Consider the following 24,330-nt stretch of genomic DNA (forward strand, 5'->3'; position numbering starts at 1 on the left):
AAGTTTCAGAACTGCACAACACTCTTTTCAGTAGATTTGTGTGTCTGTGTTTGTAGATGAGCCTTGCCCAAGAGAGTGCTTTAAACTACTTCCATTTCAGTTTTCATTATAAACTATATTTTGGTACATCTCAATTTAAGCCTTATATATAGTACTTGGGCAGCCTTTATCTATAATAGGCATAGTGCAGTTTAATTTTTCCTACCTACATCACCCCCTGGTGATTGCTGCTAATGGGACATGCTGTCAGTAGTTAAGAGTTGTGACCTCTCAGAGTTGTGGTACATAAATGTGTACATATTTAACATCCTTCCATTTTTAAAGGAGGGGATTACTAATCTTCCCCCCCCCAAAAAAAAAATATCCTATAAGTGCTTTCAGTGTCTACATCACTTGAATTTATTTTAAAACTAGGTCATGTCACTTTTAAACCGTTCTGTTCTTCATTTTGTTTAAATAGCTTAATTTGCTCCATTGGCAGAACACGCTGTGAGGTTGGTGTGGTTTAAAGATTGCCCCTTCCTCCTCGGGTGCCTTCCACCTCAGATGACACCTTTTGGCTCCTTTGCATGGGTTCTCAACTATGTGTGCTAGGTAGGGCGGAATCATGTTTCATCTGCTGGCAAGTCTTTACAGCTTCCTTTGTTTTCTCTGGACTGCTTTTAAAGAAAGAAAGATAGAGGAAGCCTGTGTGTTAAGAGTCCACAGCTCACATGATGTCATGCTGTTATTTTTCATGAACTAATGCCTTCCCTGTTCGGGGAGGAGCTGCTGAGTAATTAAATGATTCATTGGTTTCTGTATTAAGCCACCTTCCTTAAGACTTCATTTTACTGCATGCAGCGAGTGAGTGTAGAATAGGTTTCAGTACAGCTATTGTAGGCATGTTGCTCCTTTGTTCAAGTCATGCACTGGGAACAGCTATTGCGGCTCAGAAAAGCCAAGGTAGGTTAGAGAAAGGTGGATCTTTTCTTTGCCATTAAAAAGAAAAAAAAATATTGTAAAGTTTTTATAAAGGGTTTACTTATTAAGAGTAGTCAATATGTTGAGAAAGTTAAATGCTAATTTTATTTTCATGTGACTGTTCCCATTGTAGAGATTTTAAAGGCTTGGCTACATACCAGTATATTTTGTTTGGGAGAGTTTCAGCATCTCTGGCTGCTATGGATTTTTTGTGTTCTCAGTAAATTGATGTAGATTTCAGACTTGGGTGGGTACATGAAAACGAAGGCGAATCATCCTGGAAGTTTAGATACAGTCATGATATTGATACCTCATAGTGTTGAATGAACCTTACTTTGGATGCTCATGTATTCCCCCTTTTGCACAAGCATACTCCTGTACTGGGGGATGTGGCCCCCACATTCCCACTAAATCTTAACATGTACAGATCTTAAAGTCCTATATTTTTTATTATTAAAAAATTAGAGGCTGCTTTTCAAACAAAGTCTCACAAAGTGGTTTACAACAGTATATACCAAGAGACTGGGATCTGTGCTGGCCCAGGAGCGTATGTGGAAAGGAAGCATGAATACAGTCACACAATAGGAGACTGAATTTGCTTAATAGGTTTATTTGCTATACATACTATTACTGTGCTTGCTATGTGTGCTGGAAATACAGAGCTTTTGGAAGTATCACACTACTCTTTTGTACAGGATAATACATATGACCCAGCACAGTTAACTCCTTTGTTCTTCACTTTATTGAAGCTAGCGTCTGGATGAAATTTCTTGACCTCATCCTTTGAAGTTCTCCAAAAACTGGAGAGGCTTGCTGGTATTCTTCTCACTAATTTAGAGGTTTCACCTGAATATTGATGAACAATACCTAAAGAAACACAATAATAATAAGAATAATAAGTATATTTTTGCTTCATAAATGAAGTTTTTAATGTTCACTTTCTTATTCTTTCCCCAGATCGAGCGATTAGATGTAAGCAGTCTAGCACAAACATCCAGTGCAGTGGCCTCAAGCACAGAGTGCAGCATCAACGCAGATTCCATTGATGGAACGCCAGATCCTCAGCGCACAAAAGTGGCCATCACCCACCTGCAGCAAAAAATACTGAAGTTGACTGAGCAGATCAAAATAGAGCAAACAGCTCGGGATGACAATGTGGCAGAATACCTAAAACTGGCCAATAATGCGGACAAGCAACAGAGTGCCCGCATCAAGCAGGTATTTGAGAAGAAGAACCAGAAGTCAGCCCAGACAATCCTCCAGTTGCAGAAGAAGCTAGAGCACTACCATCGGAAGCTGCGAGAGATCGAACAGAATGGTATTCCTCGACAGCCCAAAGATGTATTGAGGGATATGCACCAGGGGCTGAAAGATGTGGGAGCAAAAGTCACTGGCTTCAGCGAAGGAGTGGTAGACAGTGTTAAGGGTGGACTTTCCAGTTTCTCCCAAGCAACCCATTCGGCAGCAGGAGCTGTCGTCTCCAAACCCCGGGAGATTGCCTCACTCATTAGGAACAGGTTTGGGAGTGCAGACAATATTGCTAATCTGAAGGACTCCTTGGAAGAAGGTCAAGAAGATGGGACTGGGGGAAAAACTCTAGGTGTTCATAATTTTCAGTCAAGCCCAAAATATGGCAGTGAGGACGATTGCTCCAGTGCCACATCAGGCTCTGTGGGGGCCAACAGCACCACAGGGATCCCTATGGGAGCACCAAGCTCCAAAACGAACACTCTGGACATGCAGAGCTCAGGGTTTGATGCAATACTGCATGAGATTCAAGAGATCCGAGAGATGCAAGGACGACTGGAGGAATCTTTTGAGAACCTTAAGGTTCACTATCAGAGGGATTATTCCTTGATAATGCAGGCTCTGCAGGAAGAAAGATACCGGTGAGAATTTCAGTCTAACTTTTCACTGATACTACTGATGTTAATGCACATCTAGATGCATGCATTCATTCAGCGCTAACAATCTCACAGGTATCAGGCAGCATCCATAACATACACAATTGTCCCCTTCCACATGTGCAGGTTCTTCTTCCAGACCTTCACCTCTTTCAGCTTGCTACTTTTCACAGCATATGCATTCTGAGTGTCTTTCCGAGTTCTGGAAACCAAAGTATCCCTGCACTACAGTTCCCTGCCCATCCCAAAATCTGCATCCTGATGGATGAGGGATTTTTGAGCACAACCCTTTCCGATGATCTACCGTACATAGAGGGAGAGGGTGGAAGGCAGAGGGTTCTAGGAGCAAGAATGTTCTATGGCTGCGGAAAAAAATTAAAGACCAAAGCTAGGACTTTACTGTGGAAGCTGTGACCCAGTGCAGTAGTTGTAATACTGGTCTTGTAGTCACGCAACACTTAACAAAATGCACTTTGCAGGCTTCAGTGCTATGCTTCTCTAAAGATATGTGATACCTTCAGGGCCATCAAATCTTGGAGAATACTTCACCCTGTCTATTATTATGATATTGGTAGTTGCTGTTCTTTTTTTGCCTCCAAAAAAGTTGTACCTTGAGTTACCTATTGGGAAAAAAACAAGTCAGATATTTGGACTTGTTGATCCATGACTCCATATTGAAACTGGGAGGGCTCTAATTATACAATTTTGTGCTGATAGTATTTGTTCAGCCTTAGAGCAAGCATAGAGTGGGCCGTGTTTTATTATTGAATAAAATAACTTACTGTATAATTTGGCATATGGGTCTTAGGGTACGATATACCTTTAGGCAGCACTAATTGGTTTTGACTGCTTCTTTGCCATTTGCAGACATTGAAGCACAGAGTGTAATTTTTTGTATTCCCTTTGTTGTATTTGTAACTTTGAGGTTATTTCTGCTTCATTGGGTTTAAGGATAGTGTTAAAATATCATTATCCTTAAGCAAGCAAGATAGAGATGTTTGACTGATTGCAAAATAACAGCATTGTCCCAAGAGTTCTTCCTCATCACCCTTCTGTATCACATGAAACTAGCTTTTAGACATCTTGGTATACACTCATTAGGCCATTGTTACCTGTTCCCAGAAGTGGCTCATAGGATCTCAAGTCTTTCCTAATCCTGCTACTTCAGGTGATTTTAACTAGTAATGCTACTAATTAAAGCCACAGTTTCCAGCATGCAATCTGTGTTCTCTTCCACTAGCTGTGGCCCTTTCCCAGATCAGGTTTTTTTCAGACGTTACTATGATTAGACTCTTCCCCGCCCCCCGCCCCTAGGGTGAGGTAATGTATTCATGATTTTTAAACACTCACATTGCATTTGGTTGTTGTAAGGTACATCTACACCAAATTTATTAAACTGGTTTAAGCACCATAGCCCCCAACCACAAAAACTTGAGAATTGTAATTTTCTAATGCCGAGAATGCTGCAAGATCTCCAACCCCTCTGCTATTCTTTATGTTTTTATGTGTTAAACTAGTTCAGTTGATAGTTGATATCTGTAGCATTAAGTTGCAAGGAGGAAAAAAGTACACTTGTTGTCAAATATATATTATCTCCTATGTGCCATAAAATGGTAAGAAGGGCCTAGGCTTAGTGGCAGAGCACCTCTTTTACACACAGAAGGTCCCAGCTTCAGCCCCCAGCATCTCGGGATATGACTGGGAGAGACCCCAGTCTGACCCACTGCCAGTCAATACTGAGCTAGATAGTCTTTTGCAAGGCAACCTCCTATGTCAGTTACATGTCTGAGTTTTATGTGTGTGCAGAACCCCTCTGTCAGGAAGATTCTGTAGCTAGACACAGGGTTTTGGCAGATGCCTGGCCGCCATCCTCTACTCTGTTTATAAGGAAAAGTTGCTTATATAAATAGTTTCGTTTCCTAACGGAAAGGAGGTTAATTTCGTTCCTTTACTATAAAGCTAAAATCACGCTGTCTTCCCTCTCCCTCCTTCCCCTCAGTAGTGTGGAAGTTCCCTTTTCTGGCAGCTTTTGTAGCTGTTACTGCCATTATAGCATTGAAGATAAAACAAAGAGCATTGCACCAAAAGATTTATTCGTTAACTCTCATTGCCCTTTTTACTGTGTAAGGTTCCATGCTGAGGGATTAGTAAAATCCACTTTAAGACACCTGAAAAATGGGGCTCTCCCTTGGCCTCGGTGGAGTGATAACTGATGCCAAGAAAGTACAGTATATGGTAGTTTGCTGAAGGCCACAGGTAGAACCAGTATGGGAGTTCAAAGCAGGCATTTCCCCATTCTTGTGGTTAAAAATGACCCCAGTATGAAAGTCAAGAGGGTTACACCAAAGGGTTCAGTTTCCTGTACCAAATTTTACTTCTCTAATGCAGCAGTAGCCAGTGTGGTAACCTTCATAGAGGGTTGGACTGCAGTTTCCTGGCCGTTGGTCATGCTAGCTGGGGCTGCTGGGAATTAGAGTCCTGTGATCTCTAGGGGACACCATGTTAGTGATTCCTGCTCTAATTAGAGTACAGTAGCTGGCATTGCATCTAGTTTGTTTGTCATTCCCTGTTTGTCTGCAGCCTGCCTTCTTGCTGATGGCATTGTAGTTGCCTTTGTTCACTGAGACTTGGTGCTGCTAGAGCTGTCTCATCTTCTAATTCCCCCCTCCCATTCCACCCGGCCAGCATTTTTTTGATGACAATATGATTTCTGCAAGTCACTTCTGCCCTGTGCTGTAGTGTCAGAAGTTATTAGAAGCCTTGGCAGAAGCTGTGCCTCCTGTACCATTGGACAGTTGATGTGGCCCCATAGTCCAGACTGATTAGCCACTCCTTTTACTTCCCTCTTAGGTAATCCAGCTCTGTCTGTTCTTTTTGCAATTGATCCTTTATCAGTGAGGCCAAACTCCAAAATAGCCTGTTGCTTAATAGCTTTCAGAATATAGCTGATGTTTACTTGATAAAACAAGACTTTATGTGCTGTCATCAGTTTCTACTGAGTCTCCCTTGTTACAGTTTTATGCCTGAAGCGTTCTTTACAGAGCAAAAAATGACTTTAGATAGCTTAGATGCACTCTGTTCACTCACAGACTGCCAGTCTTCATGGGATCATCTGAGAAGCTCAATTAGTGTGTTGTGCTGCATTTGTATTTCAGTTTTTACAAGTTTAATCCCTTTGATCCCCATTCTGTTGCTGTTTAATTCTTGTCTACCAAGATAGCCTTGAGACCAGTCATTTAGTGCTTTGCTGGCTTGTAATATACAGAACTTTGTTTTGGAGACTTCTCTTATAGTCCCAATTTAAAATCATGCTGCAAAAAGTGATGCACATTATGTGGAGCTTTAGAACAGTGGGTACTTAAGCTTGCCACGAAATCTACAGGCACATCCTGTACCACACACACAATTTTTTTTTAAAAAAAATGTACTGTATACAAAGGTGTGCACTTGCTGCTTCAAAACAGAATATGTCTAGCTCAGTCAGTAAGAGCATGAGACTCTTAATCTCAGGGTCATGGGTTCGAGCCCCAAGTTGGGCAAAATGATTCCTGTTTTACAGGGGGTTGGACTAGATGACCCTAGTGGTACCTTCCAACTCCACATTCTATGATTCAAGTGAAATCCTGAGTTTGATACCTCTTACTGCTAGATCAAAACAGTTTTAAAAATTGTTATGGCACATTCCAATCAATTTATGTTAAAGCGGTGGTGCAGGAGCTTCCCATAGCAGTGCTGTGACATCTAAAGGGAGCATGTCACAGCACAGCACCCCTTCAGAGGCAGCAAGTCTTCTTTGCACTGCAGCAAATTAAAATTGCCCCCAACTATTAATTCATGGGCAAATTATCTACATATGCTGCGGAACCTAGGCAGTAAGCACCCAGAGTACTGCAGTTAAAATTCGGAATGTTAAGGGAGTTGCAGCACATGCATTACCTACATTGAGCTCAAAAGAAATTAAATGTCTGTGGGATTGCAGCTCTGAATAACATTAAAGTGCTCAGAACATATACCTTCAGTTTCTTTATTTAATGAATTGATACTGCCCTTCAACAGGGCAGAAAAAGGCAGAAAAAACAAATATGTTATAAAACAATCAATACAAGAGGGATTAAAGTATCTCATCAAATTCAAAGCATGTGGAAACAAAATGGGCTGTACCTGGCACCAAAAAGACATTAATACAGGCCCCAGGCAAGCCTCTTGGGAAGAACATTCCCTGAGTGAGGCACCACAAATAAAGGAATGTTTTGATAGCATGGTAACATGCTACATATTTGGTATTACACTTTGCCGTCTGATACAAGGCCTTGGAGAGAGCCAAAAATTGCAGGAAATAAAAAAAATGTCATACTGGCATTTATAACTGATCCCCTTGGTACTCGGACTGCAATGTTTCCAAAAACACAATAATCTCACAATATAGGACACAATAAACCCCAAATATCACTATATATTAGTAAGTTCAGTGCCTGCATGCTCTGAGTGTGCTGTAGGGTCATTGAGTGTTTCTACTCAAGGTAGAGGCTTGCTGTCTTTACAGAAAAAGACTGACAGGTTGGACTAACCCCTGCCTTTTCTGCAAATACCTCCCCAAACCACCCTAATGAAGATTGTACATGTTTCCATTCCTCTGCTGTTGAAGAATACCAGTGGGTAGGTGAAGGTAACAATGTGGTTTGATTGGCAAAAGGCAGGCAAACCTGACTAGTTTCTGTCCAGAAGACATTTCTGAACAGAAGACATTTCTGGGCAGGCAAAGAGTAAGGAGGCTCTGCCACATCCAGAGATTACAAGGTGCCAGCCTCCTTAAGGTTTTCTTGCAAGCTATGGTGGGAAGGTGGGCTCTGTGCCAAATTTTGTTTTTTTAGTGTCAGTTTGTCTGAGCCAGATTTTCCTTCTATCCTTTATACTCACTCGCTCCGTGAAAACACCTGTGATGCACAGATGTTGAGCAAAACCATTCTTCCTTTGTCCTGAAGCTATCACCCAAAGAGTTAATTGAGGTGGGAGATACTTGGCTTGGAAGAAAGAGTGTTTTCTTTGGTATGCTTCACCCAATCCAAATTTTGCCCCTGGACCCTCTGAATGTTCCAAGGATGTTGAGCAGAATCAACCTTTCTCCACTGCCAAGGCAATGTGGCAGAGTGTTCCCTTGTAAGCCAGTGGTTTGCATATGTTCTCCAGTGAAAACTACATATAAACCTACTCAACTTTTTGGGATCCACTTGTCAACTAATGCTACCTTTTAAGTACTATACCCTCCCTCAACCCCCTTTATAATTAAGAATATCACACCAGTTGCTAACTCTGGACGTGTATTTTTCCCCCCCTTCATTTTAGTATACATACTTAGGCAGCATATATTTGCATAGAGGGGAGGCAGCAAGTGAGGCTGTCTCTTAAAGGGGCTACATAACAGTAACAGTGTGCTGTCATGAAGAAGAAACCAGCCCCAGAAACAAGAAAAGGCCCTTGTCATGCAAACATGTTTGGACACCTCTATGACACTTCCTACAATTTGAGATGCCCTTATTTGAGTTCATTATACTGGGTGCCTTTAAATTTATGCTTAGAAGGCTATAGAAAGCCCACCGATACATGCTGTAACGTTGGTGTGAAGTGATTCCTGGCCCAGAGGCCGTCCATAATGTTTTGTACCAGCTGCAGCAGCCTCAGAACAATCATAAAGGGCAGACTTCTCTAGAATCTGATTAGAGTTTAAGAATGTTAAATAGCCCTGTCAGAGCAAGAATACAGTTGATGAGGCAACCCAGGGTTCCTTTTGAACGTATATTATAGTTGTGCAAGGTTACCTACTGTAGTTATGTTTTCCCCACGTGTCATTACGCTCACGTGCGGCATGTGAACAGCAGTAAATTTAAAGCCTGATGTGAAACTACACAAAGAAAATCGAAACCCTTGAATTCCAGGATACACTTTCCTATATTTAATTTTGTTTTGAAATTTAAACCCTGCTTTTCTTTATAAGTTTAAAGCTGCATTTTAAAAGTCCATAAAACATGCAGAATCTACAGGACTTTCAAATGAGGTAGATTTAGTTGCTTACCACTGAAAATCTCAGTTTTACTGTCTTGGAGCACTTTAAGACCTACAGGGGTGTGGGAATATGTATTGAGTTTCCTGCCATCACATTGAATCCACCAGTCTTTGGTAATATGGCGCCCTGAGCGAGGTCAAAATTTTGTACCCCCTCAGCTCAGTGCCCTGTTTGGGGGAACCGCCCGCACCACCCTAAATCCCAGCACTGTCACCAACTCTGGTTTTCAAAATGGTTGCTCATCTCTTTGAGTCCTAGTTTGCAAACAAAGGCAAGGTAGATACTTTAAAAATATAGTTTGACGGCCATATTTCTCTGTTCTAGATGTGAACGGCTAGAAGAGCAGCTGAATGACCTGACTGAGCTCCACCAGAACGAGATCCTTAATTTAAAGCAGGAATTGGCCAGCATGGAGGAAAAAATAGCTTATCAGTCTTATGAACGAGCCAGAGACATCCAGGTTGGTGAAAGTGACAAGCAAATTGGAAATGGTCAACTGATTATATTTTTTCTTAACTATTGAGCTGGTTCAGTTTCCGCTTTAATTTCCATTAATAGTGGAATCAGATTTTGTGCCCTGTATTCTGAATTACATTTATCTCATTGTTTTTACTGCAGGAGTCTTTGTTAACAGGAGCCAGTTAACCATCTACAGTACTCTTAACAAATTTCTGGTAAAAATGAGTTTCCCAGCCATCATATAATAAGACTTTCTCCTTCTCAAAAGTTCAAATGAGAGTTTGCCTCCATATTTGAGGGAAGCTATAATAAAGCTTCTCCATGTGTGTTTGGGCCAAAATGCTGCACTGTGAAGCATAAGAGGTTTTTTATAGTATTTTTCCCAGTTAGCTGATGGCAGGATATGTCTGTCACTAATTTGAATCCTATCTGTACAAATGTTGAATTAAAAACAGTAGCTGGCTTTGTATATCCTCTTAGGCCTTTCAGGAAGCAACCTATTCAGTTTTTCTTTCCCAAATAAGGATGTGTTTTGAGGGGGAAGTTTTTGGTCTGAGTATATCAAGTATTTGAAATTCAGAAGTCCGAAAAGTTGAACTTGGAGGGTTGCAGCTGCAGAATAAACACCAAGAACCTTGCCTGACCACAGTGAAATACTGTCTTACTTGTTTCACATTCACCCAAGTTATAAAGCCAAAGTAATCCCTTACAGGGTTGTTGTTATTATTCCAGCTGGGGATTCCAAAATTCTGCCACATAAACTGTCCAGGTGTGTAGGTTTAGGGTGTTGATTTTAAATTAGAGAGGTGCATTCAACCCCTTCTGGTTCAATGGTAATTATAATAGCAATAAAAATTGTAATAATAATCATAATAAACAGTTTTCAATTTTCAGTACTGTTGCTACTTCAGCATAAATTAAAAATCAGTGTCTGGAGGACTTAAAACTGCCACCATTGTTGGTGAGGGGTATGAGACACAAGTATTCATGCTGGGATGTTTGGGGGGGGGTGTAGGTAGCTGAATTTGAGCTGGGAACTAGCATTATTCTACCTTTCCTGAAGAGCTATGTCTCTTCTTTCAATCCCAAAGTTGCACTGTTTGTAACAGTGGCCTGTGATATGAAAGCATGAAATGGAAAACACTTAGGATTCGCTGTCATCTACTGTTGCTGAGGCTGAATCTATCATGCCACTAAGGCTTGTGAAAGTACTGTTGTAAATGCAATGAGGAACTTGCATTGTGGGTTGGATCTGCTTGTTTGCATTGCGAAGTGCCTGTATGCACTCTGCAGCATGAAGGGAATTTTTGCTACAGGACATGAATCCAACAAGTGTTACTCATATCCTGTGCGGTGTGAGTAAGGCTGCAGGAATGCCTGAGGTATTGAGCTCCCAAACTTTATTTAGACTGAGGATATGCAAAACCACTTCTTCATCCGTGTCCTTGGCACCTGATCCCACTGTCAGCAGAGTGGCTTGATTCCAACCAAATGTGTCCAGGAACCCACTGCGGTCTTTGACCCATTTTAGTAGGAGGCAATACAGAACAAGGCCAGCCTCTCTCCCTTCCCCATTTTTGGATGAAATCAACATGTATATACATGAGATAAGGTGTTGTGCAGTTACTGATCCATTCTCTTACTCTCAACAGGAGGCATTGGAGGCATGTCAAACCAGAATCTCAAAGATGGAACTGCAGCAGCAACAGCAGCAAGTTGTCCAATTGGAAGGTCTTGAAAATGCCACTGCCAGAAACCTCCTGGGCAAACTAATTAACATCCTCTTGGCTGTCATGGCCGTTCTGTTGGTCTTTGTCTCCACCGTGGCCAACTGTGTTGTCCCCCTCATGAAAACTCGCAGCAGGACGTTCAGCACTTTATTTATAGTGGTCTTCATTGCCTTTTTGTGGAAGCACTGGGACGCCATCACTGGCTACTTGGAACGGTTCTTTTCTTCCCCTAGATGATGTCGAGAAGAGCTGGCTGTTGCCCTACCCACTCCGGTTTGCTCTGGCAAGTGAGCATGGCAAAGCTTAATCAGCCACTCCTTCCTCTGCTGAAGTTTTAAAGTGTCAGAGTGTGAATTTGTTTACAGTTAAAATAACATTTTCTCTCTATGAGACACATTGGCAATAGTATTTTTTAGATTTTATTCAAGAGCTCTTTTTGGCAAAAAAAAAAATCCTGGATACTTTTTATGTAGCATGGTTCTCTTTGGATGCAAATCTTTAAGTTTCCTTAAGTGTACAAAAATAAAACACCAATTTGGAGCACACCAATGGGCAATTTAAATTATGGTGAACTACTGTACTAAACCTGTTGGGGGAGAGGAGGAGACAGTTACATAAAGTGTAATAAAGATTAATCTAGTGCACAGTGACACCGTGACGATCCCATAATGCTACTGTGAAACCTGACCACATTCCACGTCCGAATGTATAGCTTCAGGGTGGCTTTCTCTAATGGAAGACCAGTGCAATGCATGGAAGTCCCTGGATCCGTTGCTGGGTTGGCCTCTTCTGCTAACCACCCTCTTTCTGCAAGGCCTATTAAACTTTTTGGCTAGCTATATGAAGTGGACGAGTTATGCCAGACACAGTTACTGCACAGTTGTACTACAGTATTTTGAAGTAGCCCTTTAAATACTTTAAGCAAATGCCCTTGGTCGCACTTTTACGGTTTTTTAATATATGTATAGTCACAGATTTAAAAATCCGAATGGCATACTTGAAGAGTGTAATACTCAAACTCTCAGTGCTTCCTTATTGTTTCTAATAGGATTTTTTATTATTCTTATTGGGGGTTGTTTTTGAACTTAGTGGTGGGCCGGGTCATCATCATCATCATCATCATCATCTCTCTCTCTCTCTCTCTCTCTCTCTCTCTCTCTCTCTCTCTCTCTCTCTCTCTCTCTCTCTCTCTCTCTGTTTTCCTTTAAAATAAAGAAGTGATGTTCTGAAATGAAGAAATGTGTGAATAAGTGTGAGCTGTCTTACCCTGAAACAGTTTTGGAGAAGGCAGAAAACAGCTTCGGGTGCACCTTGAGTGCAGACCTATTCAGGTGTGATTTGTATTCTCCCTAACCTGCTGATACAGCACCACAAAGAAAGCTCTCTCTCCTCCTCTTAGTCCTCACATAGTGTCTTTTTCTTTTAAAGGTTGGGGGGTGGGCAGGTCTGTTACATATAGAGAACTGAATATTTCCCAGAGAGTAAAGAAATCCTTGTCTGACTTAAGGAGAGATGAAAACTAACTTTTGAAACGGCCAAGTGAGTGAGCTGAAGTTCCGCTCTGAAAATAAAATTGGTACTTGGAAGTCGTAATCTCACTGAATGGGCTTTATATTTTCAGGTTAGATTCCTGCATACCAAAGCTGGGCTTGTGGCCGAATAGCCTACATCCAGTCAACTTCAGGTCTGTTCTGAAAGTTGCCCTGTATCTTTAAGGGAAGGGTAAACGCTTAAGGAAACATCAGATCAAAAGGCCCAATCCCTTAGATATTCCCAGGTTTAATTTACTGTTCAAATAAACCCCTGATAATGGAAACCAAAGTTATCCTGTTAGCAAGCTGACGGTGTTCACTGTTGGTGTTTTTTTGTGTTTAGACCCCTTCTGTACATCTTGTTCTCATATAGTATGTGATGGAGAGAGTCTCCTTCCCTCTATAAGTAATAATACTTTGTACAGCTTTACTGACTGATGGTTGTACATTACCAAGAAATTGGGGGAGGAGTGTAACTGCCAGTGGCTTGTGCTGGTTCATTCTCCACCCACATTTATATTGACTGTCAAGATGATGCCAGAGAGAGAGAGAGAGAGAGAGAGAGAGAGAGAGAGAGAGAGAGAGAGAGAATGTTGTCCTGGACAAGACATGCAGTTAGGGGAGAAGTGTCATAAGAAATGACAGCTTGTTCCTCTGCTTTCCTTTTTGGAAACATATGAACTGGTCCTGGGACTGGAACAAGACTGTGACGTGTTTCTTTCAGGAACCTTTTTCTTCTTTACACTGGCCAATAGGGTTTATATCTCTGGAATTCAGATTCATTCTTAATTCTGACTCACTATCTTCATTGTGAAACACGTTCGTTGGTTTTTAAAAGTCTGTTTTACATTGTTGGGAATTCAATAATTTATTGTAACGTACCCTTGGTCAGTATTGCATCTTAAGAAATTAAACAATGCCCAAGTGACCTAAAATAATGCGGAATAGGAAGTCCAGGAACTCTTGTTATTAGGACTTTATCCTCTAGAACTGCGTAACAATTTCCCTTGCTTTCCTGAATGGGATTTGATTTCTGATTGCTATCTTCCAGCAATCTTCCCTCTGCCCTAGTCATGGTTCAAGAGATTCAGCATATCACTTTTCAGATTCATGGCTCGTTATATACTCAGGTTCCTCAATCTAATAACATTACGCCTCATTGTCACTGAGCAAATATCTGCTTGTCCTTATAAGGAATTGCCAGTTTCAACAGACTCAAGCCAAAAAAATAAATAAATAAACATTCCTGTTTCCCTAGGCTTGCAGATACAGAATGAATTTGTTAGTATTCCCATTCCCATTTATCTTGATCTGCCATGACAATAACTTCTCTTAAGTTTATGCCCGCTCTACCTGATATAGCATCCGACTCTCCACCCTTCCTCAGTTTTCATGGTATTTCATTAAAAAAACATACTAAAGGAAGCAAACAAGGACAGGCTTTGGTCTGCATTCTGAAGTGCTTGAAATGAGCCTCTTCCAGGAACTCGTATCCTGGCATCTCCTTCAGATTTTTGATGGTACTTTGAATTCACTGTAAATTTGTTTAGCCCAGGATACAAACCATTACAAAGTGGATGATGAATGGGCACTTTGTTACTCATTACTCATTAAAGTCTAAAAGGAGGGGGGTGGCGCTTAATTCCATCCCCTGTAAAAATGCATTTATAGTTTCTGAATTCTGAGTGTACCAAAAACAAACTGTCCTGTTTGCCAGAAGGAAAATGATTGATAGAACCCCTCATCTCCAGGACTGTTCTGTGATGGTCTTTTGGCTTACAGTTATAAGTGATTCTCAATACCATCATATTTCTGAAAGATTGCCAAAAGTGCTTTGTGTTGTTGAATCCTATCTGTCAACTCTCCTAACCTGACTCCTGTCTTGTCATTTTGCCATTTTTTTTATATTTTGGTTATCAGATCATACATTTTCTCCCTACTGTTGGTCTGAAGGGCTGTGGCTGCATCAAATTGTTTAACAGGTGTTAATTATTTCAGAAATGTGAACTAGCTTTAAAACTCCCATCCCATTTGCAAGTGCTGTGTTCTTTTTCTTGAAGGTGAAGCATTCCTGGATGACTTGTTTAAAGGCATTGTCTGCCTGTGTGTGTGTGTGTGTGTGTGTGTGTGTGTGTGTGTGTGTGTGTGTAACATTACTCTTACTACTGCTCTTTTTACTGCTGTGGACCTTGAGTTATGGAATTATTTTTCCATATACTTTCTTATTTGGAGAGGGTGAAGTGCTTAATATATTAATCACATATCAGCTGATCACAAAAAGGACTAAATGTAGCAGACTGCCTTGAAGGAAAGATAAGTGATATTTTTAACATGCTTACCATGCTTCATGAAACATTTTTGGTCCTACTCAAGAGTAGATCCACTGAAATTCATGGGCATAAATTAGCCATGCCTGTAAATTTCAGTGGCTCTGCTCTGATTACAACATGGTTGGAAAGAACCCTATTTGCCCTTTCCCCCCCCTTTTTTTTACTAAAGTGAAAAGTTAACCATGTTTTGATTTTCTTTCGTACTTCCCACCATTGCATATGATGCCTCATATGTTCTGAGCGTATCCTCAAGTGATAACATTGTGTTCACAGTGATTACTTAATTAGTTTATTCCAACTTTGTGGACACCTAAAAAGCGGATGCCGTTGAGGAGTTCTGTAGGTTCGTGCATTGGCCAGCTGGGTCATGATCTTTCTTCTACATGGGGTGGGGGTAGGACTTTAAGAAATGAAAGCTGCAAGCAGTAGAAACCAAGAAGCCAGCTCCTCACGGAGGGAGGGAGGCGGGTGTTTTCCCCTCGTTGAATTGCTTGCCAGTTTCTAAGAGAATTCTGAATGTGGCTAAAAGAGGTCTGTGTGTCTGTATTGTGTATGCCAGGTGGTATCGTGCATCAGTAGGCAACTGACATAGCTGTAAGTGTGGTTTTTTAAGAAGTATAAAACTAAAAACTCACTTGCACAGGAGGAAGAGTTACAGAAATGACACTAGTGAACGTAACACTGTAGTTTATAGGTGTTTTAAGCTGCTAATTGTTGAGGGGGATTGACATTTGTCTTGTCTGATCGTCACAGGCTTGTCTGTGGCTTACACTGTATATAAAATTAAATAAAGACCTCAGATATTAAGTGCTGTGTGACTTCCGTGTTTCTAAAGGTTGTCTAGGGAGAGGTTGGGCGGGGAACCAGCAGTGTGGATAACGGTGTGGCGATATTTGAGCTATCGGCTGCTGTTTTGGTCCTGTGAGGGAAAGGAATATCCAACCCGGAAATGGGGGAGGGAGCCGAAGTAGCATGGCGAATACAGTGGTACCTCTACTTACGAATTTAATGCGTTCCGAACGCACATTTGTAAGTTGAAAAAAATTGGAAGTCAAATCCCATAGGAATGCATTGGGAGAAAAAATTCGTAAGTCAAAGCAACCCTATCTAAAAATTCGTAAGTAGAAAAAATCCTATCTAAACTTCATCCAAGATGGCGGACGGAGCTCCGTTCGTAAGTAGAAAAATTCGTAAGTAGAGTTATTCGTAAGTAGAGGTACCACTGTAGTTGATTTTTGTCAAGGTTTATGTGTGGCCTTTTCCTTTGGTCATGTGCTTACATTATCAAGTCCTTTGACCGCATATGAGGCTGCTGTATAGCAAGTCAAAATTGGTCCATCTAGTTCAGAACTGTCTGCTCTGACTGATAGAGGCTCTCCAAAGTCTTAAGCTGTTGTCTTTTCCCCAGGCCTAAAAACCGGTCAATGGAGATGCCCTGAATTCGAGCTGAGACCTACTGTATACAAAGCAATGTGTTCTGTGCTGCCCCAGCAGCGGGTTACAACTTTCCACCTTCCAGGAACCCTAACCACACCCATTTGTCTGCCAATAAACTTCTTCACATTATATTCCAAGTGGTGGTTTTTGTTTTTTAAGATGCATGCTCCACTCACATGAAGCCCTGTCGACGGCCATCTGCTGTGCTATGCGCATACCCAAAATTCCTGTGGCCACGCAAATGCTCCAGAGCACAGTTTGGAAACCCCTGGACTGGTAAAGGGTAAGTGGTACAAAGTTTCCCAGTGTGGTCATCTTCACACAGCCTTTTCCAACACTTGGCTCTTTGCAATAGACATTGGAGGGCTGGGTAGGCAATGAAGCGATCACATGATCGCGACTTGGAGGGAAGGAACTCAAAGCTGCATTCATTCAGCTCAGACTTGATGCCTTAAGATGGTTGTGGGAATCCTAAGATGGTGGTGATCGGCTGCATCTCGGGGGTTCGGCAACCGTCTCCTTGCTCACAGAGGAGCTTCAAGAGGACTGTGGGTTAACTCGGGCAAACCAATGTCAGCCTACACTATGTCTCAGGGTAATTTTAAGGCTGAAATCTACTTGGAGATCCTTGGAAGAAGGAAAGGATGTACATGTCACAGGGGGGTTTTATCAAGGGAAGACTTGCCAATACAGTGGCTGCTACCTTCTACGTTTATCACACAAGATCTGTGAAACACTGGCTGATCTGACAGCATTTTCCATCCTAGATTTGGCATATTTCAGGACCTGCCATATTTGTCGTCTTTCCTCTGGCAAGGTAAATGGACTGTTTACATTTATCTCCCTCCTGGCTGTAGCTGAGAAAAAAGAGACATGTGAGAATGTGAGATGGAACTTCGGAGTTAGAGCTGCTCTCAAGTGACAAGAAGTGCTATTTTAGGATTCAAAATCAAATTATGAATGATTATAATAGGAATTGCAAAGAAAGCATGTTTTGGCAAAATGATTGCATCAGGAGACAGCCCTACCACAAATGGATCAGGTATCCCAGAACATTGCACCCTCTCCAGCAACTTGGGAAAAGCTTATGATTAATGTGGGGAAGCTTCAGTGGGGGGGGGGGGTCTACTGCCACTTAAACATAATTTTCAAAGTATTTTCTTGCACTTTTCTTGTATCCTCTTGGATAACCAGGTGATGGTGGGAACAGTGGCGGGGCAGGGTGGCACTTCTTACTTTGCTTCAAGCTGCGAAATGGGACACACCACCCCTGGTCAGCCATATAGGACCCAGTTTCACAGGTTGTCTAATTTCATTTATTTCAAAAAATGTATACACCACTTAAGTTATTTTTTTTATAATAAAAAACAACAACCTGGAAGACGTACAAAATGTGCCTGGCTGGATATTTGAGCCCTGTGGGATGGGTGTAAAATCCATTTTTATTTTTTAAAATAAAACATAATGCCCATTATATTCTGAAAAACAGGTCTTAATCTATATGAAATGAAAATCTACATTTTGAAATTTTAAAATTGTGACAAAACTGTAAAGGTGTTTGAGGAATTGTGTTGCCCTTCTTTAGGCTTGGCCCATGATGTGTGTGTATGTGCGCGCACATATACATATAAAAGCATTATATGCATCTTAAAACACTGGGAAGTTATAGCTCCTAAAGAGCATCTTCCCAGACAAGCCTTCTGAGTAGGCACTCTTATTTTTATTCATCTTACTCTTCTGTACTCTTAACTGTTGGTCTGGCGCACCACCTAGTGGCGGATTGTGATCTGCTTTGCTGTGATCTTATTTCAGCAGTTCAGAAATGAACTTAGTAGCACAAAATTTACACAGAGGTTTGAGACTGGTGTGGGACCAAAATGGCCTTTGTCCCCCTGAATGATAGATAACCTCTGGGAGACAGACAGGAGAGTGTGGTCCATTGGCTCTCCTGGATCTCACATCGGCTTTTGATACCATCAACCAAGTTATCCTTCTGGAATGGCTTCTGTGGGTTGGGAATGAGAAGCACAGTGTGGCAAAGATTCTACTCCTACCAACAAAGCCAAGTCCAGAAGGTAATGCTGGGAGATTTCTGTATACAGGAATGTAGGTAGCTGCCTTTTACTGAGTCACACCATTGGGCCCATCCACCTCAGTATTGCCTACACTGACTGGCAGCCAGGGGCGTACCCAGGATCAAAACGGGGAGGGGGGACAAGAGAGGGAAGGAGGGAGAGAGGGAAGAGAGAGATGGATGGAAGGGAGGGAGGGAGGGAGGGGTGAGAGAGGAGGGAGGGAGGGAGGGAGGGAGAGAGAAAAAGGAAGAAAGAAAGGGGGGAAGGAAGGATGGAGCTCCCGTCCGCCCCCCTCCCCCCAAGCTCAGGCTGCTCCTCCCGCCTCCCACGTTTCTGTCGCTCGCAGCCGCGGAGGGGGCGAAACAGCCCAATTTCAGGCTGCTTCTCGCCCTCCCCACATTCCTGTCTCTAGCTGCAGCCACGGAGGGGGTGAAAACAGCCCGATTTCCATAACCCACACCGACTTTTCCCCTTCAGTTTTCGGAGGGAAAAAGTGTCGGTTATGGTCTGTAAAATACGTTGTTGTTGTTGTTTTGCTTTGGGGAGAGCAGCTGCCCCCCTGCCCCTCGCTGGGTACGCCCATGCTGGCAGCCACTCTCCTGGATTTCAGACAGGGATTCTCCCAGCCCTCCCTGGAGAAGCTGAGGGTTGAACCTTGGGCCTTCTACATGCATGTAGATGAACTATGTCTCTCCCCTGGTACCCAAAGTCCAACCCCGTGGTAATTGATTGATGGGGTCCCTCAAGGTTCCATTAGGTCCTCAATGCTATTCAACACCAGTACAAAGCTGCTGCTGAAAATCATGTGAAGTCATGCCCAAGTCACTTTTCAGTCCACCAACTTGATTCAAAATGGCAGCCAGCATTTGAGCATTGACAAAAACTGCCACACTCCACTTCAGGAACGCTTTGGTTGTGATTTAGCAACAAAGGAAGTTTGGCAATGCTATATTGAAAATCGTCTGAACATAAGAGAGGACAAATGGACAAACCATTTCCCAAAATACACCGGGGGGGGGAATACTTGTTGAGGGTTAAGATCCCTCAGGTGCTGCCTATGTCCCTGCTGCCAACTGATCCTCCTCCGTTCCTCAAAAATGGTGGGTGGTGCCCATTGGGACTTAAGGCAGGAGGCCAACAGTAGGTGGAGCCATAGATTACAGACAAGAGTCAGCTAATTCTAGTTTGTCCCCATCATCTTCCCTGTTGAATTCTACAAGGACAACACTGAGACAAAGGAAGAGGATGCAATCCCTGGATTGGTTGTAAGGAAGGCAGGCAGGTGGGGGCTGGGTGGGGGAAAACAGAATGGTCGGGCAATGCTCCATTGATCCTACTAATAGACCACCCTCCACTGTTAATAATTAAAGATTTGTTTACATTTGCAATGTGGCAATTCAGGAAAAGTCAGCTTTAAGAGTTAGCCGGTTGCACTTTAACGTTGTCTGAGTTGGATAACTTCGTTCGTTTTTGTTCAGATATAAACCTCAGAGTGTGATGCACTGAGTGAAAAGAGACAGAGAAGCAGATGCATGAGAGTAACTGAAGTTGAAGGCAGAGCTTTCCAAACTTTTCAAGTTGGTGACACACTTTTTGGACATGCATCACTTCGTGACACAGTAATTCAGTTTTACTAGCAAACCATAGGTTAGACTAACCCTTTCCAGCCCCAGGAGGAGCGTTCGCACGACACACCTGCACACTGCAGCCGACACACTCATGTGTCATGACACACAGTTTGGAAAGCTCTGGTTTAAGGCATGTAAACTGAAAGAGAGTCCTCAGGTGTGAGATCACCACCAAGAAGGCCTTGCCTTGCGTAGTCACCAAATCATTGACAGGCACACAAGCCGGATCTCAGGTGCAGATCTTAAGAGTATAGGCAGGGCCATGCAATGTAGGTGGGCCTTATGGTAATCTGGTAGTATAACATTTACACTAGCAGCCAATGCAACTGGTGGGGAGTAGAGTCACATGTTCAGACCACCTGGCCCCCATTAGCATTCTGGCAGTTGCATCTTTCACCAAGCCAGCTTCAGAGGCAGCTCCTTTAAAAGCCCCCAGGCTATGCTCTCTCCTGGAGAGCAGAGCTGTGTGTATTTCACAGTATGTACTGCCTCCTGGTCTAGCCTTCTACCTCAGGTTAGATGCTATCCCATCACCAGCATTGTATTAAGTTTCAAACGCCAGTGCTTCCGTATGTGGATCATGGAGAGATGCCTTCTTCTCTTCCACCTCAGGCAGCAAAAGATCTTGGGCCTGCTCTGAGATCACATATCCCGCAAGTGTCCTAGGGGAAAACCGTTTTTTATCGTGAGAGAATGGTGGCCATTTTGGTTGCGGTGATCTCGCACAATTTTGCAGTGAGACGCACCCCCCCCAGTGCTTTTTTGGCGGGGGGGGGATGATGACGCAATTTCAGGGCAACTAAAATGGCCATTGTGCTCTCATGATTAAAAAAACAGGAAGATGGCACCTGGGAAAGTGGCATCCTGGATTTTGGCTTCAAAGCATCGGAGGGTATGAGATCAAGGCAGAATCTCCAAGACGTCCGCTGCATTGTGATGTTATAGTTCAGGGGTCAGCAAACTTTTACAGCAGGGGGCCGGTCCACTGTCCCTCAGACCTTGTGGGGGGCCGGACTATATTTTGGGAAAAAAATATGAACGAATTCCTATGCCCCACAAATAACCCAGAGATGCATTTTAAATGAAATGACACATTCTACTCCTGTAAAAACATGCTGATTCCTGGACCGTCCGCGGGCCGGATTTAGAAGGCGATTGGGCTGCATCCGGCCCCCGGGCCTTAGTTTGGGGACCCCCGTTATAGTTCTTGATAAACTTGTGTTCCAGGGGAAGGTGGAGCATTTGTGGTAGCCACGGGCTGAAGCCTGAAGCTGTGGGTACTGCTATGAGCATGTGCCACAACATCTGTTGGTGGCAGGAAAGTTCCCAGTGCCCCTGGGTGTTGTAATCCATGCCTTGGTCTTAAGGCAAATGGCTGCCAAGTGCTATCTGCACTGACCCCATTCTGGTAAATTTCAGAAGGGTTGGAATTCATTGTGAGCCTAACCCCAAGATTCAAAGTGAGGATGGGGTGTGTTCATATCTGTAGAATCCGGTGTCCTTCTGACCCCACTTCTCGTCCAGCTGATGCTGAGTCCATGCTGCAAGGATCAACACTGTCTTTTTGCTCTAAACTTGGGTCACTTCCTGTTTCCTCCTGCAGCCTAAGGAAGATGAGTGTTCATTGGCATCTTCTCTCTTTGTCCATCAGAACTGATGAAAACCAGCTGCCCCAAGAGGCCCCCCAGTAGCTTTTAGGACTTTGCAAAGTGATTTTTATTGCTTTTAACTATGATCTCATTTTGGCCTGTGTTTTAGTTATTGTATTGTATTTGCAAACCTTTATCAAGCTTTAACTTTGCAATCAATCCCAGTCTGAGTATCAAGAAAATCCCATTTTAGTGCTCTGTGCAGCCTGATCTTCCTTTTCTGTTGCTGTTCAAACGTGGGCTTTGGCTGACACCTAGTGGTCATGAAAACTCATTGTCCCAGGATCTCAGATTTAGCAGCAAATGTCTTTTCAGTGTGATAAGAGAGGCTTACTTGGCAGAGGTCCTGAGACTCTTAATCTTAGGGGTTTGGTCTGAGACCCACATTTCAGGGGGGTGGCCTAGATGATCCTTGTGGATCCCTTCCAACTCTACCTGTCTATGATTCCATAAGGAGTTCTAGTTACAGGTAGGCCGTGTTGGTCTGCCGTAGTCGAAACAAAAAAAAATCCTTCCAGTAGCACCTTAGAGAAAGTTTGTCATTGGTATGAGCTGTTGTGTGCATTCACAGAAGTGTGCATGCACACAAAAGCTCATACCAATGACAAACTAAGTTGGTCTCTAAGGTGCTACTGAAAGGAATTTTTTTTTATTCCATAAGGAGTTCATAACTTTGACACATTTTCCCTTTCTCCTGAAACTACATGTCACCTCTGCAGCATGCCACTCCCCACAGCTGCTGATGAGGCAGGAAAACCTTTTGCAGAGTATCTCCCCAAGAAACAGATCAGTAGTGAGGAGTGAATCAGCAGGTTTCAGTTTTGCTCAAGTTCTCATTCTTTCCATCCAAAATTCAGTTCTCCAAAATGTTGAAGGAATTTGCAGAGAGAGAGAGAGAGAGAGAGAGAGAGAGAGAGAGAGAGAGAGAGAGAGAGAGAGAGAGAGAGAGAGAAACCCACATGGAAATTCCTCAGATTTTCATTTGCTGCCCCCTGACAATCATTCACTGTCAGCCCAAACTACTTCACAGGGATGCAAGGTTAACTGGGGCAGGGGGAGATCTGCATATGCCATCTTGAATTCCTTGGAACAAAGGTGGAATAAAATGTAAACAAAATAAACAAGCTAAATGAGCAATGACCCAAAAGAAGTATACTTAATGCTATGGTTGCCCTGAGAATGCAAAGCAGAAGGAGAGCATCCTTTGGCCTCTTCCCTTGGTTGGGAACCTTCAGCTCCAGCAGCAAGGCCAATGACCAAAGGTGATGGGGGTTGTGATTTAGCAACATCTGGAGAGCCAAAGTTTCCCAACACCTGGGCTGGAGGTCTCAGGGTTGCTGAGCGTTTGCACTCCCTGCCTCTCACCAAGATACAAGCAAGGGAAACTCCCCTGTCTCAACCATTTGCCAGAGGAGGACCTGTGAGGAGCTTCTTGTTCCTCTTCTGGACTCGGAGCAGTGGCTCTCTTTTGCTCCAACGTCTCTTGGACTCCAGAACTGGAAGGAAGTGCATTTGAACATCTCCCACTGCCATCCAGAGGACCTGTTGTGCGGGGTGGGGATTGTTGCTTCATTGCGTTATTGAAATCTGTTGAAAGCAGCTTTGAGGATCAAAAAAGTGGGATACAGGTCTTCTTTTTTAAAAGCATACTAAACAGCAATGCAAATTATGTTGCTAGTTCAAAAGGCATACACGGACTTCTCTTAGGCAAGAACTCCAAGGCAAGAACTCCACCACCCACCTTAGTCAGCAGTTAAAACCAAACCCACAAGCAATCATTTACATGTTTTTAATAACCCTTTTCATAGTTTAGAACCCATCTGAAAACAATGGGCAGATCCTCCTTCCACTGTGTGTGTGTGTGAGTGAGTGTGTGTGTATTCAGTCAAGTCAGTTTCCGCCACTTCCTTCCCACTGAGTCATAGTTATTCTTGTCCAAAGGACCAGCTTTTCATCTCTTCTTTCCTGGGCCGAAGGTGTTTGTGCAGAGTGAGGTGCTTCCTGCCCTGGCCCCTGGGAAAGCCAGCGGTCTCGGTACATGTAATCTATGTTGCTTGAAAACAGAGGCCAGAGTTCTTAACATCCTGTACAGAGTAACATATTTTTAACATGGGGTTGTTTAGAAGGGAATCGTGTAGGAAGTACAAACAGAGAAGGAGGGTGGTCTAGTTAGAGTTGTAGTCAGGGCCCTGCAGAGTTTGTCTGAGGCCCAGGGTGGGAGTCTTGTTAGAATAAAGTTTTAAGCTCAAAAAACAAACAGCCAGTTCAGTTACATAAGAAGGCAAGAGAGTTCAGATAAACCAGTTTATTGCAACAACTCCAGCACAGTATATTTTACATAGCTGTTTATACATCAGAAGCTCAAAAGTTAGTTATCACTAAGCAATCCTACCTGACTACCCGCCTACTGTGCAACCTTTAGTGACAGCAGAGTTCATTTTGTCCATAAAAGATTGAATAGCTCAGGATTAAAAACAGAAGCACATAGGGAATGTCTGGGATGGATACAATATATATGTTAACGTACATGAATTCAGCATTCCTGGGCTCACCCTGGCATAA

General features: G+C 42.8%; 1 protein-coding gene across 9 annotated transcripts in view; it reads left to right on the top strand.

The window, feature by feature from the left end:
* The window catches only part of TMCC1 (transmembrane and coiled-coil domain family 1), a 97,758-nt gene extending 86,096 nt beyond the window's left edge, over positions 1 to 11,662 (top strand). For 8 of the 9 annotated variants that reach the window (XM_088662347.1, XM_035106538.3, XM_035106539.3 and 5 more), the window contains 3 exons: positions 1,921 to 2,852; positions 9,253 to 9,388; positions 11,040 to 11,662. In XM_088662347.1, the coding sequence (XP_088518473.1) occupies positions 1,921 to 2,852; positions 9,253 to 9,388; positions 11,040 to 11,354 (1,383 nt within the window). In that variant the 3' untranslated portion in view covers positions 11,355 to 11,662. Of the gene's footprint in view, positions 1 to 801; positions 946 to 1,920; positions 2,853 to 9,252; positions 9,389 to 11,039 lie in introns of those variants that run through there. The other variant, XM_035106542.3, reaches the window with a different exon arrangement.
* Positions 11,663 to 24,330: the final 12,668 nt, after the last annotated feature.

Source organism: Zootoca vivipara, chromosome 2 (assembly GCF_965207765.1).
Source record: "Zootoca vivipara chromosome 2, rZooViv2.hap1.1, whole genome shotgun sequence".
NCBI classification, from domain to species: domain Eukaryota; kingdom Metazoa; phylum Chordata; class Lepidosauria; order Squamata; family Lacertidae; genus Zootoca; species Zootoca vivipara.